Source organism: Sus scrofa, chromosome 2, assembly GCF_054392235.1.
Source record: "Sus scrofa isolate SSC_HxYL_T2T_F1_AM1 chromosome 2, Sscrofa_HxYL_maternal_Yorkshire_Landrace_v2.0, whole genome shotgun sequence".
Classification (NCBI taxonomy): domain Eukaryota; kingdom Metazoa; phylum Chordata; class Mammalia; order Artiodactyla; family Suidae; genus Sus; species Sus scrofa.
Window position 1 is genome coordinate 136,342,031 of NC_139384.1, and position 12,231 is coordinate 136,354,261.

Consider the following 12,231-nt stretch of genomic DNA (forward strand, 5'->3'; position numbering starts at 1 on the left):
TATGTTTTCAATGACACTCTTACATATATATAATACACTACCCCACTGCCCTTAACCCAGATAGGGCTGAATTTCCCAGGTTTGTGACGCCACTCTTGTCTTTTGGAACTGAGAGGGTAAAGAGAATGCCCCTAAGCACAGAGAACTTGCTTCCTTACACTCTTCTCTGGAGCAGCTTCAGGCGAGCAGCCACACCCAGGAGCAAGAGCGTGGCCCTCAATGGCTTTGCTGAGTGAGCTTCTCTGAGACATCTCTCCTGGGAAAGGGATTTCTTAAAAACCATTTAAAGCTTTCCAAAGGGCAAAAGCGAGATGATCGGAAGCCAATGTTAGCATAAATGCTTCCACTCCTCTTGATTTCATTTCGGAAATGAGGAAGGAAAGAAGCAGTCACCACCGCTGACTTGCCCAAGCCTCACCCAGCAGCTCCCCACCCCCTCCCAATTAAGAAAGAAACGGTAAGAGTAAAGTTACTACTGTTGCAGGGCCGTTGGGGTATTGAATGTAGTTGAATTAAAAAGCCATTAGTTCAGACCAAAGTCTCCTCCATGCACCGCCCACTCTTGGGCACAGAACATTCCGGGCAACCCCCCTTGCCCTTCTTTCCTCGGTGAAATCCTCGAGGGTGGGCGAGCGGGGGTGTGGGGTGGGGTGTGCAGGCGGGGAAGATTGGGAGCTGAAGGCTGTGCCAACAACAAAAAAAACCCCACTCTGCCAAGGGCTCCTGAAGCACAGCAGTTTCCCAGGACCGTGCCCATGTTCCGTTTCCCCCCTTCTCGCGTCTCTTTTCCTCGCTGAGGCTGAAACCCTGGAATGGTTTGGGGACCAATGAGGTGGCAGCGGTTGACGCCGGGATCACGGTGAGGGGCGATTTTTTCTCCGGGGGGGTGAGGCTTCCAGGCGGGGGTGGGGGGCGGAGGAGAAAGGGGGAAGCGGGGGCAAAAAGTAGGAGGGGAGGAGAGGGGAAGGCCAGTTGAAGAGCCGCAAAGGCAACAGAGGTACAGGAGCCAAAGGTAAAGAAAGAGCAGGTTCGCGGACCCGCGCGGGCGCGGGGGGGAGGGGGTCGGGGGCGAGGAGGCGGTGCGGCCCGGGCGTGGGCCGCACGGGGGGCGCCGCGGGGAGGGCGTGGAGGGTCGTAGCCAGGAGGAGCCGTGCTCGCCGGCTGGGGGTCGGGCGCCGGGCGCGAGGCAGCGGGAGGGCGCGGCGGCTCCCGCAGCCCAGGCAGTGGTGGCCGCGCCCCCGTCCCGGCTGTGAGCCCGCGCCGCGCTCCGCGTCCCTCCGCGCCGGCCCCGCGCCCGCCGCCCCGGGGCTGCCCCCTCCCGCGCGCGCCCGTTGGGGGGCCCGGGGAGCAGCGCCGGAGGCCCGGCCGCATTGTGACGTAGTGGGGCCGCGGCAGCGCCTCCACCGTCCGCCCGCTCCTGCTGCGGCGGTTCCTGCTCCCGCTGCCGCCGTCTATCCGTCTGTCCGTCCGTCGGTCCGTGCTCTCCAGCCGCCGCAGCGCGGGGCGCCCCCGGTGAGTCCAGGTCCCCCGCGGGCGCCGCGGGGTAGCTGGGGGCGGCGGCGCGGGCGGCTGAGCCTTTCCAAGTTTGCACCGGGCGACCCGAGCGGGTATCGCCCCGGTTCCCCTAGAGCTCCGGGCCCCCTTTGTGCCGCGAGTCCCAGCTGCTCCAGTTGCGGCGGCGCCTCTGCAGAAAGGGTTAGGGGGGAGGTCTCTATAGTAACCGCGGCGGTGGCTGCCAAGAGGCTGGTCTCCTTGGAAGAGGGGGGAACAACCCTCTCCTCAATTTCCAAAGAATTGTTCTTTTCATTTGCCCGTTTCTTGTGGTTATTATTCTTGCTGCCACCTCGGATCGCATGGGAGGCAGGGATGGGCAGTGCTGCGGCTCTAAGAGCCGAGATAACCAGGGGGCGAAGTACTAGTAATATCAACAGTACCAACAGCAATAATAGTAATAGCAAAACAGGGACGCCTGGGGATGCTATGGCCCAAGGGGAGCCCCTCCTCGTTCGTCTGCTCCCGCGGCCCCCTGGATGCCCGGTCCTGCCCAGGCTCCGACCGCCACCCTCTGGCGCTGTCCTGCGTCCGCGGGCTCCTCCGAGTCAATTTTACCCGGGAGTGTTTCTCTCCTGGCTTCTCTCCTGGTGATGACTTTCATCTGCAGGTGGTAAGTGAGGTGAACTGGTGTTTTGGCTATTGTGAAATGCCACGTTTTGTTTATTTCATTTTTATGAAAAGAAAAGAGGGAAAATTACGAGCCATTACTGGCAGCCATACAGTTTCCACAGGAAATACTAGCATTCTTTGAGGAACACGCTACTGCTCGCAGGGAAGAAAGTCTTTAGGAAACAAAAAGGCAACAGCATTGTTGCTCATTTTCAATGGACCGCCAGGAGGGGGGAAACGTGGTGTTTTTTCCTGTGGGAACAGGCTCTCCTTGGGAAAGTTAATTAAGGAAGCTTACTGTCGGGGCCATTTTTCACTTGCTCGTGGCTGGGTCTTACTTTTCTTGGCTCTTACTGACAAGTGTCCATCAAAGAGCCCAGAGGAAGGAAGAACCACTGCAGGACAGTCTCACCACACACCACGTGCTGTGGAGCCCGGCCAGGGTGCAGTTTGCAAAATGAAATAAGGGCTGTCGGGGGAGGTTTATGAGGATTACATGTGTGCAGAGTATGTCAGTTCTCCAAGGTGTCACTCTAAACACGTAATTTTCAAGCACAGGCTTTTCCTTGCTGAATCTGCAGGAAGGCAAAAACCTATTTCTCTTATTACGGAGCAGACGTCCCAGTTGGGACTGGGTTGAACTCTGTATTTCATTTGTCCATATTGAAATTGTAAAAGGCAAAGAGGACAAGGTGTAGGAAGGCAGTGTGGAAACGACTTTGCATCTAGGAGAAAAGGTCTGTTGGGCATTTCTGATGTATCTCAGTGTTAGCTTGCATTCAGCATGGTTAGAGTCTGGGGAGACAGCTTTAAGGTGTCCTTAAAGCTATTTGAACAGGTGTGACATTTTCATCATCATCACAGAAATCACTCGGGACGGCCACAGTAACTGAAGAGTACCCATAGCCAAATATGTACAAGTTCCAGGTCTAGACCCAGAAAGAAAAAATATGGTGCTTCTCTTAAGGATCTTTGGACATCTCAAGTAGAAATAAAATATAAACAACAAGCAATACAAGAGAGTCCCCTGGTGATCTAGAGGTTAGGACTTGGCACTTTCACCACTGTGGCCTGGATTCAGTCCCTGGACTGGGAATTGAGATTCCACGTCAAGCTGCTGCACGTAGAGTCCCCCCCCCCCAACACACAAAATAAATAAGCAGTACAATTTTGAATATAAATTGCATTGTCTCCATAGCATGCATTTCATGAGGAAAGGTTACAAGATGGTAGCTTTGAGATGATGCTTCATTTATTGATTTGACATTTACCATGTATTAAGATCCAAAAGGAAGGGACTAAAGCAGATGAATTTCTCCGTCTACTGTGTCACAGCTTTGCTAATTCCCAGCAGTTGTGCTGGTGCAGGTGTACAGTGGAAACACATAACAGAGGCCAAGAAACTTTGTGTGTGCTGTTGTTTTGGAAGGAATTGTAGCAGTGTTTTATTGTGCTTAAGAGGAGGGAAACCCACATAAACATCTAATACAAACAAATGATCTTTGATATTATCAGAGAAAGCCTGGAGCTGTTTTTCTTGCCAGATTGAAGGCATTCCTTGTCAAAAGAGGAAATTTCCCAAGGAGCAGGTGCATCATTATTAGAAACACAAGGGAATTTCTCTTTTAAATGCAAAATCTAATTGAACAGCAACAAGAGAATGAGTGACATTCTTAGAATAGAAGCCTTGTTTTTGGCAGTCTGTCAGATTAGGGTTGCAAACCACACAGGAGAAATTTTTGTCTTGGGAGAAAAATAATTTCCTGGTGAAAATCAAATATTTGCTTCTGTGAAACTTTTACCTTTATATACATGTTTCCTTGTGCCCCTTAAATTGGTGTGGATTCCACTTACAAGAAATAATTTTTTGGAAATATTTCTAGAAATGAATCAATGAAATGTCTACTAATATGATCTATATGATGCACAGTATTATACTGTTAGGTTAGATATCTAGATATCTAGGTTAGATTACTAGATTTTTATTTTATGGCTTGATCTTATCAGCTCTTTTTTTAAGTTTTTTGAATTGATCAAAATATGTGTTGAAATGACGAATGTTATTGTTGTAATTGACAGCTGGGCCCTAGAAAACTACTGATTGATTCCTAAACAGCCATTGTGTATATACTTTGTGCATATACATGGAGTATAAAAATACAAAATGCAGAGTCTCTTCACAAGGAACTTACAAGGGGTGAAATAGGACACATGAAAAATGGAAGTAATGGCATGAAACATGAAAGAAATTATTGTATGATTGAGCACCCAAGACACTGAATAATCATTGAAAAGGAATTCCGAAGAGAACATAACCAAATCTGCTTAGATTTTATCAGTTACCCATTTCTGTGTAATAAATCACACCCAAATGTAGTTGCTGAACACAACTCTTGAGCCTGTGATTTGGTGGTTGGCAGTTTAGGTTGGGTTCAGCTAGGTGGTTCTTCTGCTGGTCTTGGTTGAATTCCTCAGACATCTTCAGTTGGCTGGTAGTTTGATCTAGGATGGCCTCATTTATGTCTTGCAGTTATTGGGCCAGGTCACGGGGGCATGTGCTTCCCATTCTGATGGTCCTGAGCTTCTTTACATGACAGACAAGCCGTATTCCAAGAGCGGTGAAAGAGCAAACCCCAGTTCAAGGTGATTTTTAAGCCTCTGCTTGTGTTATATTTGCTACCCTTCCATTGGCCAAATCAAATCACAAATCACAGATTCAAGGGGTATTGAAAAAAAAACACTTAGCAATCAGAGGTAGCTGCCAAAAATTGTAGTTTTTTTTTTTTTTTTTCAATCTAGTACATCTATGAAACACTTGTTCCTGTTTTCTGCTGAGGAATAGTGTACCGTAAGATAGTGTACTTGTAGATGGCCTAAAAATGAGGTTAGGAAATTGCCCCTATAAAACATTGTCCTATAATCATTATTCTGTAAACCATACATAGACGAGGAGAGACAGTGATAATAGAGTTTTAGCCATATGCTCTGCCATTGGCGTCAGGATGGTTGGGAGACAGTAGGCTGATAGCTGCATCATAATTCGTTGCTGGAAGGTGAAGAAGGCTCTGACAAAGAGTGGAAAGGAAGGAATCAATCTGGAAGATCCCATATTTAGGATTAGGTGATTGATTATAAAAGGTTAGTGAAAGCCTAGGGTCAGAATCATTCTGAGATTTAAAAAGGCTTAAGTGACTAAAAGAATGATTGTGCTGTTGTGAGAAATAGAGGAATCAATAAGTGACATATTTGGGGGGAGGAGAAAAATTCAGTTCCAGGAAGGTGGATTAAAAGAGATAAATTGAATGTGAAAGTCCTTTATAAGCAGTGGAGCATGCTATGACCATTACTATTGTTTAGTATTTAAATCGCAGTGGATTGTATATAGTTAAGTTTCTCTAGTCATAAAGCAACAGAAAACAAAATGCAACCTGGAGGATATCCTATTGGTCAAAGGAAATTCAGAATCCCTCTCAGGATACAAACAAAACTACTCCGGAGGCCTAGGGAGTAGGAACTGATGTTCTTTTTCCTGAGGCACGCAGCTGGAGGTCTGCCCTTGGACTTAGCATAGCAGGAAGGAGAACATCTTTGGCCGAGTGTGAGTGGCAGGCACACTGGTGAGCCAGAAGCCTTGACTGACAGCCCCACTAAAGTAGTTCACCTCAGGAGCAGGTGGGTGCTTCCCCGAAGGTCATGGGAGCACTGCTGTCGGAATTGGACACAGAGTGGCACAACCAACCAGTCCCTGCCAGAGACGAACACTTGAAGATTTATTTGGGCCCAGCCACTGGGAAGCAAGTAGGGTAGGAGGTGACAGTGTGGGCATATTCACATAGAGATGTCAGTGCACGAATGAGAGTGAAACCCATGCCAGTGGAGGGGTTTTCTCATGGAGAGAAGAGGAAGGAGAAAGCCTGGCACGATGTCATCTAGGCTTCTCCATAAACGTCAGTGGATGTTTTATTAGAGGGGAGAGGAATGCAAAACACGTCCTGTAGGCTCAGTGGAGGTGTTGCTTTGCCAGCCTTGTTTTATACATGGCCAGTCTGAAACTCAGGTGGCGTTCTTACCATTGAGCGCAGCTGCGGGGCCAGACTGAAACACCTGGCCTAGCTAACATCACACAATTTAGTCTGAACAGCACGAACAGCACACACAGCTGCTCTTTAGGGAAGAGCCTTGGATGGACCAGCTCAGACCCGGGCATATACTTTTCCAGTTTATATGGCACACATCTAAGAACCTTGAAGATAATCAGTAAATGTTAACTTAATGAGTGAATGTGCCATTATCTGCTGTAGTAACATTTCCTAAAGCAGTTGGGTCTGGCTTTTCATTATTCACAGAAGATTTTGTTATAAAGTCCCTAAATGCCTTTTATAGTTATGCATGTTTTAAGATACTGGTGTCACAGCAATATAGGTCTTTATAATCCACCACTTACAAAAATAGACTCTGGGTTGTTTTTTTTTTTTTTTTTTTTGAGGCTGCACCCTCGGCGTATGGAGGTTCCCAGGCTAGGGCTCCAATCGGAGCTGTAGCCACCGGCCTACTGCAGAGCCACAGCAATGCGGGATCCGAGCCGCTTCTGTGACCTACACCGCAGCTCACAGCAATGCCTGATCCTTAACCCACTGAGCAAGGCCAGGGATCGAACCCGCAACCTCATGGTTCGTAGTCGGATTCATTAACCATTGTGCCACGATGGGAACTCCAAGACTCTGAGTTTTTTTTTGGGAAAAAAAAATTGTTTCTATGTTTTGTATTTGTCAGGACTCTGTCAGGAAGTCACAGAAACCCAGTGTTCAGAGAGGAAGGGGCATATCCTGGCTCCCGTATTGGAAAAGTTCAGGGAAGATCCACTTCTGATTTTCTGTCTTCTTCAGGGTGGTAAATGTTCATGAGCAGCTTTAGACATAATCCCTGTGGGAAAAGAGAATAATTCAGGATTAATTCTGATTAGACCGCTTTGATCATATGCCCATGCCCAAACCAGTTCTTATGGCCTGAGACTGGGCACATACTGCTTGGCTCGCCCTTGATGTCCTGGAGCCTTGGGGACCGGGAGGGAGGTCTGTGTGAGGAGTGGGGCCGGGGCGGGGGAGTGGAGGAGGTACCTGGGAATGTGGTCCTAAAACACATGACCTGAGAGCAGAGAATGCGTGGTTTTTAAAGAGAACATATTGAAAAGAAGAGAGAGTAGAGTCTGCAAGCAGAAATAGCAGGTATCTGCTGCTGCTGCTGCATCTGTTTTCCCTGGAGGACAGAGCATATTTCAATAAGCCACTGAGCCATCAACCTGAATGGTCCTGGTCTGACATTCTCCCTTTCCGCCTCCACCCAGTCATCAGCAGGGCCTGCTGCATCATCTCTCAATCTTCTTCTCCCCCCTTCCCCCGTGAGTTCAGACCTTCCCTGCTTCACTCCTAAGTCACGTCTAAGATGCTGCCTCCCGTCTCTCTGCTGCCAGGCCATCCTCTTCACCGCTGCCTGAGTGCTCTTACTAAAGGACAAGTAGCTAAAATCAAACCATGAGTCCACGGTCAAAAGGTACATACTGCCAGCTGTGAAATAAATAAGGCGTGGGGATATAATATACAGCCTGGTGACCAAAGTTAATAATAGCATGCATATTTGAAAATTGCCAAGAAAGTAGATCTTAAGAGTTATCACAAGAGTTGATACTATGTATAGTGATAGATGTTGACTTGTTTTGCAATCATTTCACAGTTTATACAAATAGCAAATCATTGTATTATACACCTGAAACATATAATGTTATATGTCAGTTGTATCTCAGTAAAAAAGAACTATTCAAAATTTCATAGCCTTGGAGAAGAAGTCCAAGTTCATGGCCATGAATTCCGAGGTTCCCCATGATATGCCCTGCCTCCTGTGTGTCACAGTGAATGGATGGGTGGTAGGGTGTGCAGCAAAGACTTCTTGGAGCTGCCCATATTCTCCCCATGCTGTGCTGGCCTACATAACATCAAGAGCACCAGCTATCCATTTTCTCCCTTATTTTCATGCTTTTGCATGTGCTTTTGTCTCTGTGGAATATTGCTTCTCCTTTCTTGACCTAGTGAACACTTCCTTTCAGAGACAACCCAAGTGTTGTCTCTTTGCTGAACACATCCTCCTACCTAGTCCCTACATTGGACTTGACCCTGTGGTGCAGCACTGGGTGTGCTTGTCTGTCTCTCCTGCTGCTCCGAATGTCCTGAGTGCCTTCTTGTCTTTGTGTATCCCTGTGCTCAGAACAGTGCCTTTCACATCAGATACGCACAGTGACTTCTAAATGAATGAAATATGTGTACTAAATTGTTCACCTTCATCCTACGATTTTTTAGGCTTATTTTCTTTCCTTTAACTTGACTCTCACATTTGCATCTGAAAACATATTGGACATGAAGAGCAGGTTCTCTTTGAAATTGCTACTTGGATGCTTTTGCAGCAATTCTCCCAACTGTTGGTGTGCTCGTTTCCTGCTTGGTCACCAAGAACTACCTTAAGAGAGAGGTGGAAAAATATAGTGACCAGAAATTAATCTCAGGGCTAGAATCCATGGCTCAGATATCAGATGAGGAATAATTTTTCTTCCTCCCTTTAAGAGGATATCTAATAGTTAATACCTGTGAGGTGCTTCCTGTCTGCATTTACCAGATGCCTTACAATTATTATTATTGAATCCTCAAAACAGCCCCAGGTAGGACCTATTACTATTATCACCCCTTTTCTCCATATGAGGAAACTTTTTTTCTCTTTTTTGGCTTTTTAGGGCTGCACCAGTGGCATATGACAGTTCCCAGGTTAGCGGTCAAATTGGAGCTGCAGTTGCTACCTACACCATAGCCACTGCAATGCCAGATCCGAGCCACATCTGTGCCTTACACCATAGCTCGCACAACACTGGATCCTTAACCCATTGAGTGAGACCAGGGATCGAACTCATGTTCTCATGGATACTAGTTGGGTTTGCTTCCGCTGAGCCATAATGGGAACTCCCGGAAACTAACATTCCAAGAGTGGAAGCAGCTTGCTTGTTGCTAGGCTCCTTCTTCTTGGACCTTGCATAGTTGCCAGACACTCATCTGGGTTGCTGAGGGGGTAGACCCAGTCTCCAATTGGGCTCTTCCAACTCATCCAATATGTTTTCGTGGTTGTTCTAAAATGACGTGACCCCTTCCCAGGAGTCAAACATTGCAGCTGCCTCCCTTGGCCATCAGTTGTGTCAGAAACACTATGGAAAAAGATGTGTGTAAAGAGGTTAAGGACTTTAGTACTGTACGTGGTTGAAAATAAGATGAATTTCTATCTTAGAAATTGCAGGCATGTTCCAGTGATTCTGCTGTGGCCAGATAATAAACGCCTCTCACCGAAGTTGTGCTGCTGTGTGTAAAATGTAGGCCTCTTGAACAGGCATGGAAGAGGCTTAGTTCTGAGGATCATGCAGAAATTTATACCAGAGATATACAAAATGAGCTAAACACTTTGGAAGCCACAGAAGCTTAAGAATGTTTCTTAACCTGTTTTCAGTCTGAGAGCCTTTTGAGGTTCTGATGAGAGCTATGGAATTCTTTCCTTAGAGAAAAAAGATGTGCACGCACACACACACACGCACACACCACTTTGTATTTGGTTTCAAGGGTTTCCATCTGTGGACTTCCTGGGGGCTCCACAGACTCCAGGTTAAAAACCTTGCTTAGAAGCTGAAATTTGGAAGAATGATAATAGCCATTGTTGAATGTTTACCATGCATCACATGCAACCATTTATTGCGCTCACCATGTGCCAGCTCTTTCTGAACAGCACCTCAGAGCCCACTATCCCCCTAAGACGTGCATGATGAGTCCTGTTTTAAGCTATGAGCAATGAAGTTCGGAGAAGGAATGTACTCGTCTCCCGGCTGCCAAGTGGTGAGCGTAGAATTAAATGCAGAGCCCAGATCTGCATCACTGCTCCTTCTCTTGGTTTCCATGCCCATTCATCTCACCAAGTGAGACATGAGACCTGGCCAGGGAAACGCCCAGCCCTTGTCAGCCCTGACTGCCCTCAGCCTTCAGCTGAGTAGGTCAAGCGGCTGCTTCGGCCCCTGGAGCCTCCAGGCATGTTTCCAGTGCCAGGAGCAGACGAGGGCTGGGAAGGTCTCAGCTCGCTGTCCCCCGCCACCTGTCACCACTTTTTCCCCACGCAGAGCAGAACGTGCCCATAGAGGGATGCAGAATGGCTGCTTGACCATCCCTGGGTGAGAGCCTCACTCATTCCTGAGTGCCCTTTACACACCTGGGCACTTTAACGCAGCAGAGCCTCCACAACGCAGGTGGCTGCATGTTCTCCATTTGAGCCCATCCACAGACGTTTATTTTGGGCTGCAGTTGGCCGGGCTTCACGCTCAATGCTGTGGTCACCACAGCATACAGATATGGTTCCTGACCTCCTGGCACTTGCACCTGGCTCACATCTAGCGGAGAAGGGGGCTAACAGATTAAAGTGTGACGTGTTGGATGAAAAAGGAAGTGTAAAGGGTTCCTTCTGTACAAGTTTCCATTCTTTGCAGCTTCGCAACTCAAGTCCAAAATGTTTCTACTTCTCTGCCCTTTCTGTCTCTCCTTGGGTGTTGAGAGAACTTCAGGTTTCCAGAGACTTAATCAACAGGGTAAAGGGGACACAGCAGAGCAGTTCCTTGCAGGCCCCCCTTTGCAGATGAGCAAGCAGAGTGACTAGACAACAAGCCACAGGAGGGGGAAGACAGGGCTCCCTAGTTGGTCTGGTCCCCAGCAGAGCAGGGCTCCCTGTAAACCACAGGCTGCATCTCATTTTTTCGTGATGTGACTGTGGTCTTTGTTTTGGCCTTCATGTTGTGGCCTTTCTGCTGTAGATGAGCCTGGCAGGTCAGTGCTCTTCAGGAAGAAGTCACCGCCAGCTCTGCTCCCTCTGTAGCCCCTTGTGGGCTCCCTTGTGGCTCATCTCCTCTTTTTCCATGAATCACTTCTCCCCACTCACCCACCTGCTCTCAAGACAGACTCCAGAGTTTTCTTCTCCAAGTGTCTGCTTGTGACTATGAATGCGAGCCCTTAGGTCATTTCAGATTTTCCAGTAGGCACAGTAAGAAAGGTAGAAGGAAACAGATGAAATTAATTTTGGTAATGGTTTAGTTAACCCAGTATATCCAAGCTATTAGCATTTCCCCATGTAATTAGTGTTAAAAAAAAATTAATTAGATTCTTCACATTCTTTTTTCCCCCAAACTCTTTGAAATTGGGGTATATTGCATTAACTCAGACAAGCCACACTTGCTGTGCTCTGTCTCCACGTGTGGCTGGTGGCTCACATGCTGGCCTGCAGGCCGGGCCTCTGAGGAGGCCCTGGGAGGCCTAGGGGCAGACTCGGCCACAGCCACCCCCAACCCCCAGCGCTTAGCTTGTGCCTTTGCTGTTCCAGGGGGTGTTGTACTTAGCTGCTGGTACTCTTGAACCCGAGCCCTTGAGGGTAGGGAATGTGTCGGTCATCTTTCTGTCCTGAGTGCAGGGGGCAGTGTTTAGGAGGCCCGCAGTTGGCATTTGCAACATTGAAAGCATTCATGGACGGGGAAGGTTATTTGTAGCCTCAGGAGCTCCAAGGATTGGTCTCTGGGGGCTCCCCTCCCCAGCCCTGCCTCCTGCCTTTCAACCCTGGTCCTGCCTAGTGCCAGAGAACCATGCTTGAGTCAGACTGAGGGAGCCTCTGGTGTCGAAGGGGACATTCCAGCCTAGAATTGTGCTGCCCTTCGGCCTGTTTCCTTTAGCTCAAGGCTTTCCCTCCTCTAATATTAAATTCTAGGAGAACTTATCTGTAGTTCTGCATGTTAAATGATAATGGTCTTATTTAGCAGGAAGGAGGAAAAAAAAAAAAAAAAAACAGGACGGACCAAACACCAAAATAAAACTCACCCACTGAACAAGCTTCCTACTGAGATTATAAAAAAGGCCAACTGAGTTTAGAACATTAAATATAAAAAGAAGGAATAGCCCGAATCAGGGAGCTGTTAGAGTCATAATGATGAGCTTTCTCCATGTTTCCAGTGGTTTT

At 47.7% G+C, this 12,231-nt stretch overlaps 1 protein-coding gene across 1 annotated transcript; it reads right to left on the reverse strand.

Moving 5' to 3' along the window:
- Window positions 1–443: 443 nt before the first annotated feature.
- On the reverse strand, window positions 444–11,745 carry LOC146405709 (uncharacterized). Its single transcript, XM_085011729.1, has 6 exons — window positions 11,631–11,745; window positions 10,447–10,624; window positions 7,483–7,681; window positions 7,188–7,308; window positions 2,057–2,190; window positions 444–1,624 (listed from the first exon to the last, which is right to left on the reverse strand). The coding sequence occupies exons 1-6, from the start codon at window positions 11,743–11,745 to the stop codon at window positions 524–526; spliced, it is 1,848 nt and encodes a 615-aa protein (XP_084867855.1). The 3' UTR covers window positions 444–523.
- Between the last annotated feature and the right edge of the window lie 486 nt (window positions 11,746–12,231).

Bases quoted from the DNA above. Each gene is read 5' to 3' on its own strand.
- LOC146405709 (XM_085011729.1), bottom strand. From the start codon at position 11,745: ATGAATGCTTTCAATGTTGCAAATGCCAACTGCGGGCCTCCTAAACAC. The intron at 7,682-10,446 runs GTGTGTAAAGGG...GTTTGATTTTAG, and splicing joins TGCTGCGTTAAAGTGCCCAG to CTACTTGTCCTTTAGTAAGA. The intron at 2,191-7,187 runs GTATGTGCCCAG...ATTTCACAATAG, and splicing joins CATCAAGGGCGAGCCAAGCA to CCAAAACACCAGTTCACCTC.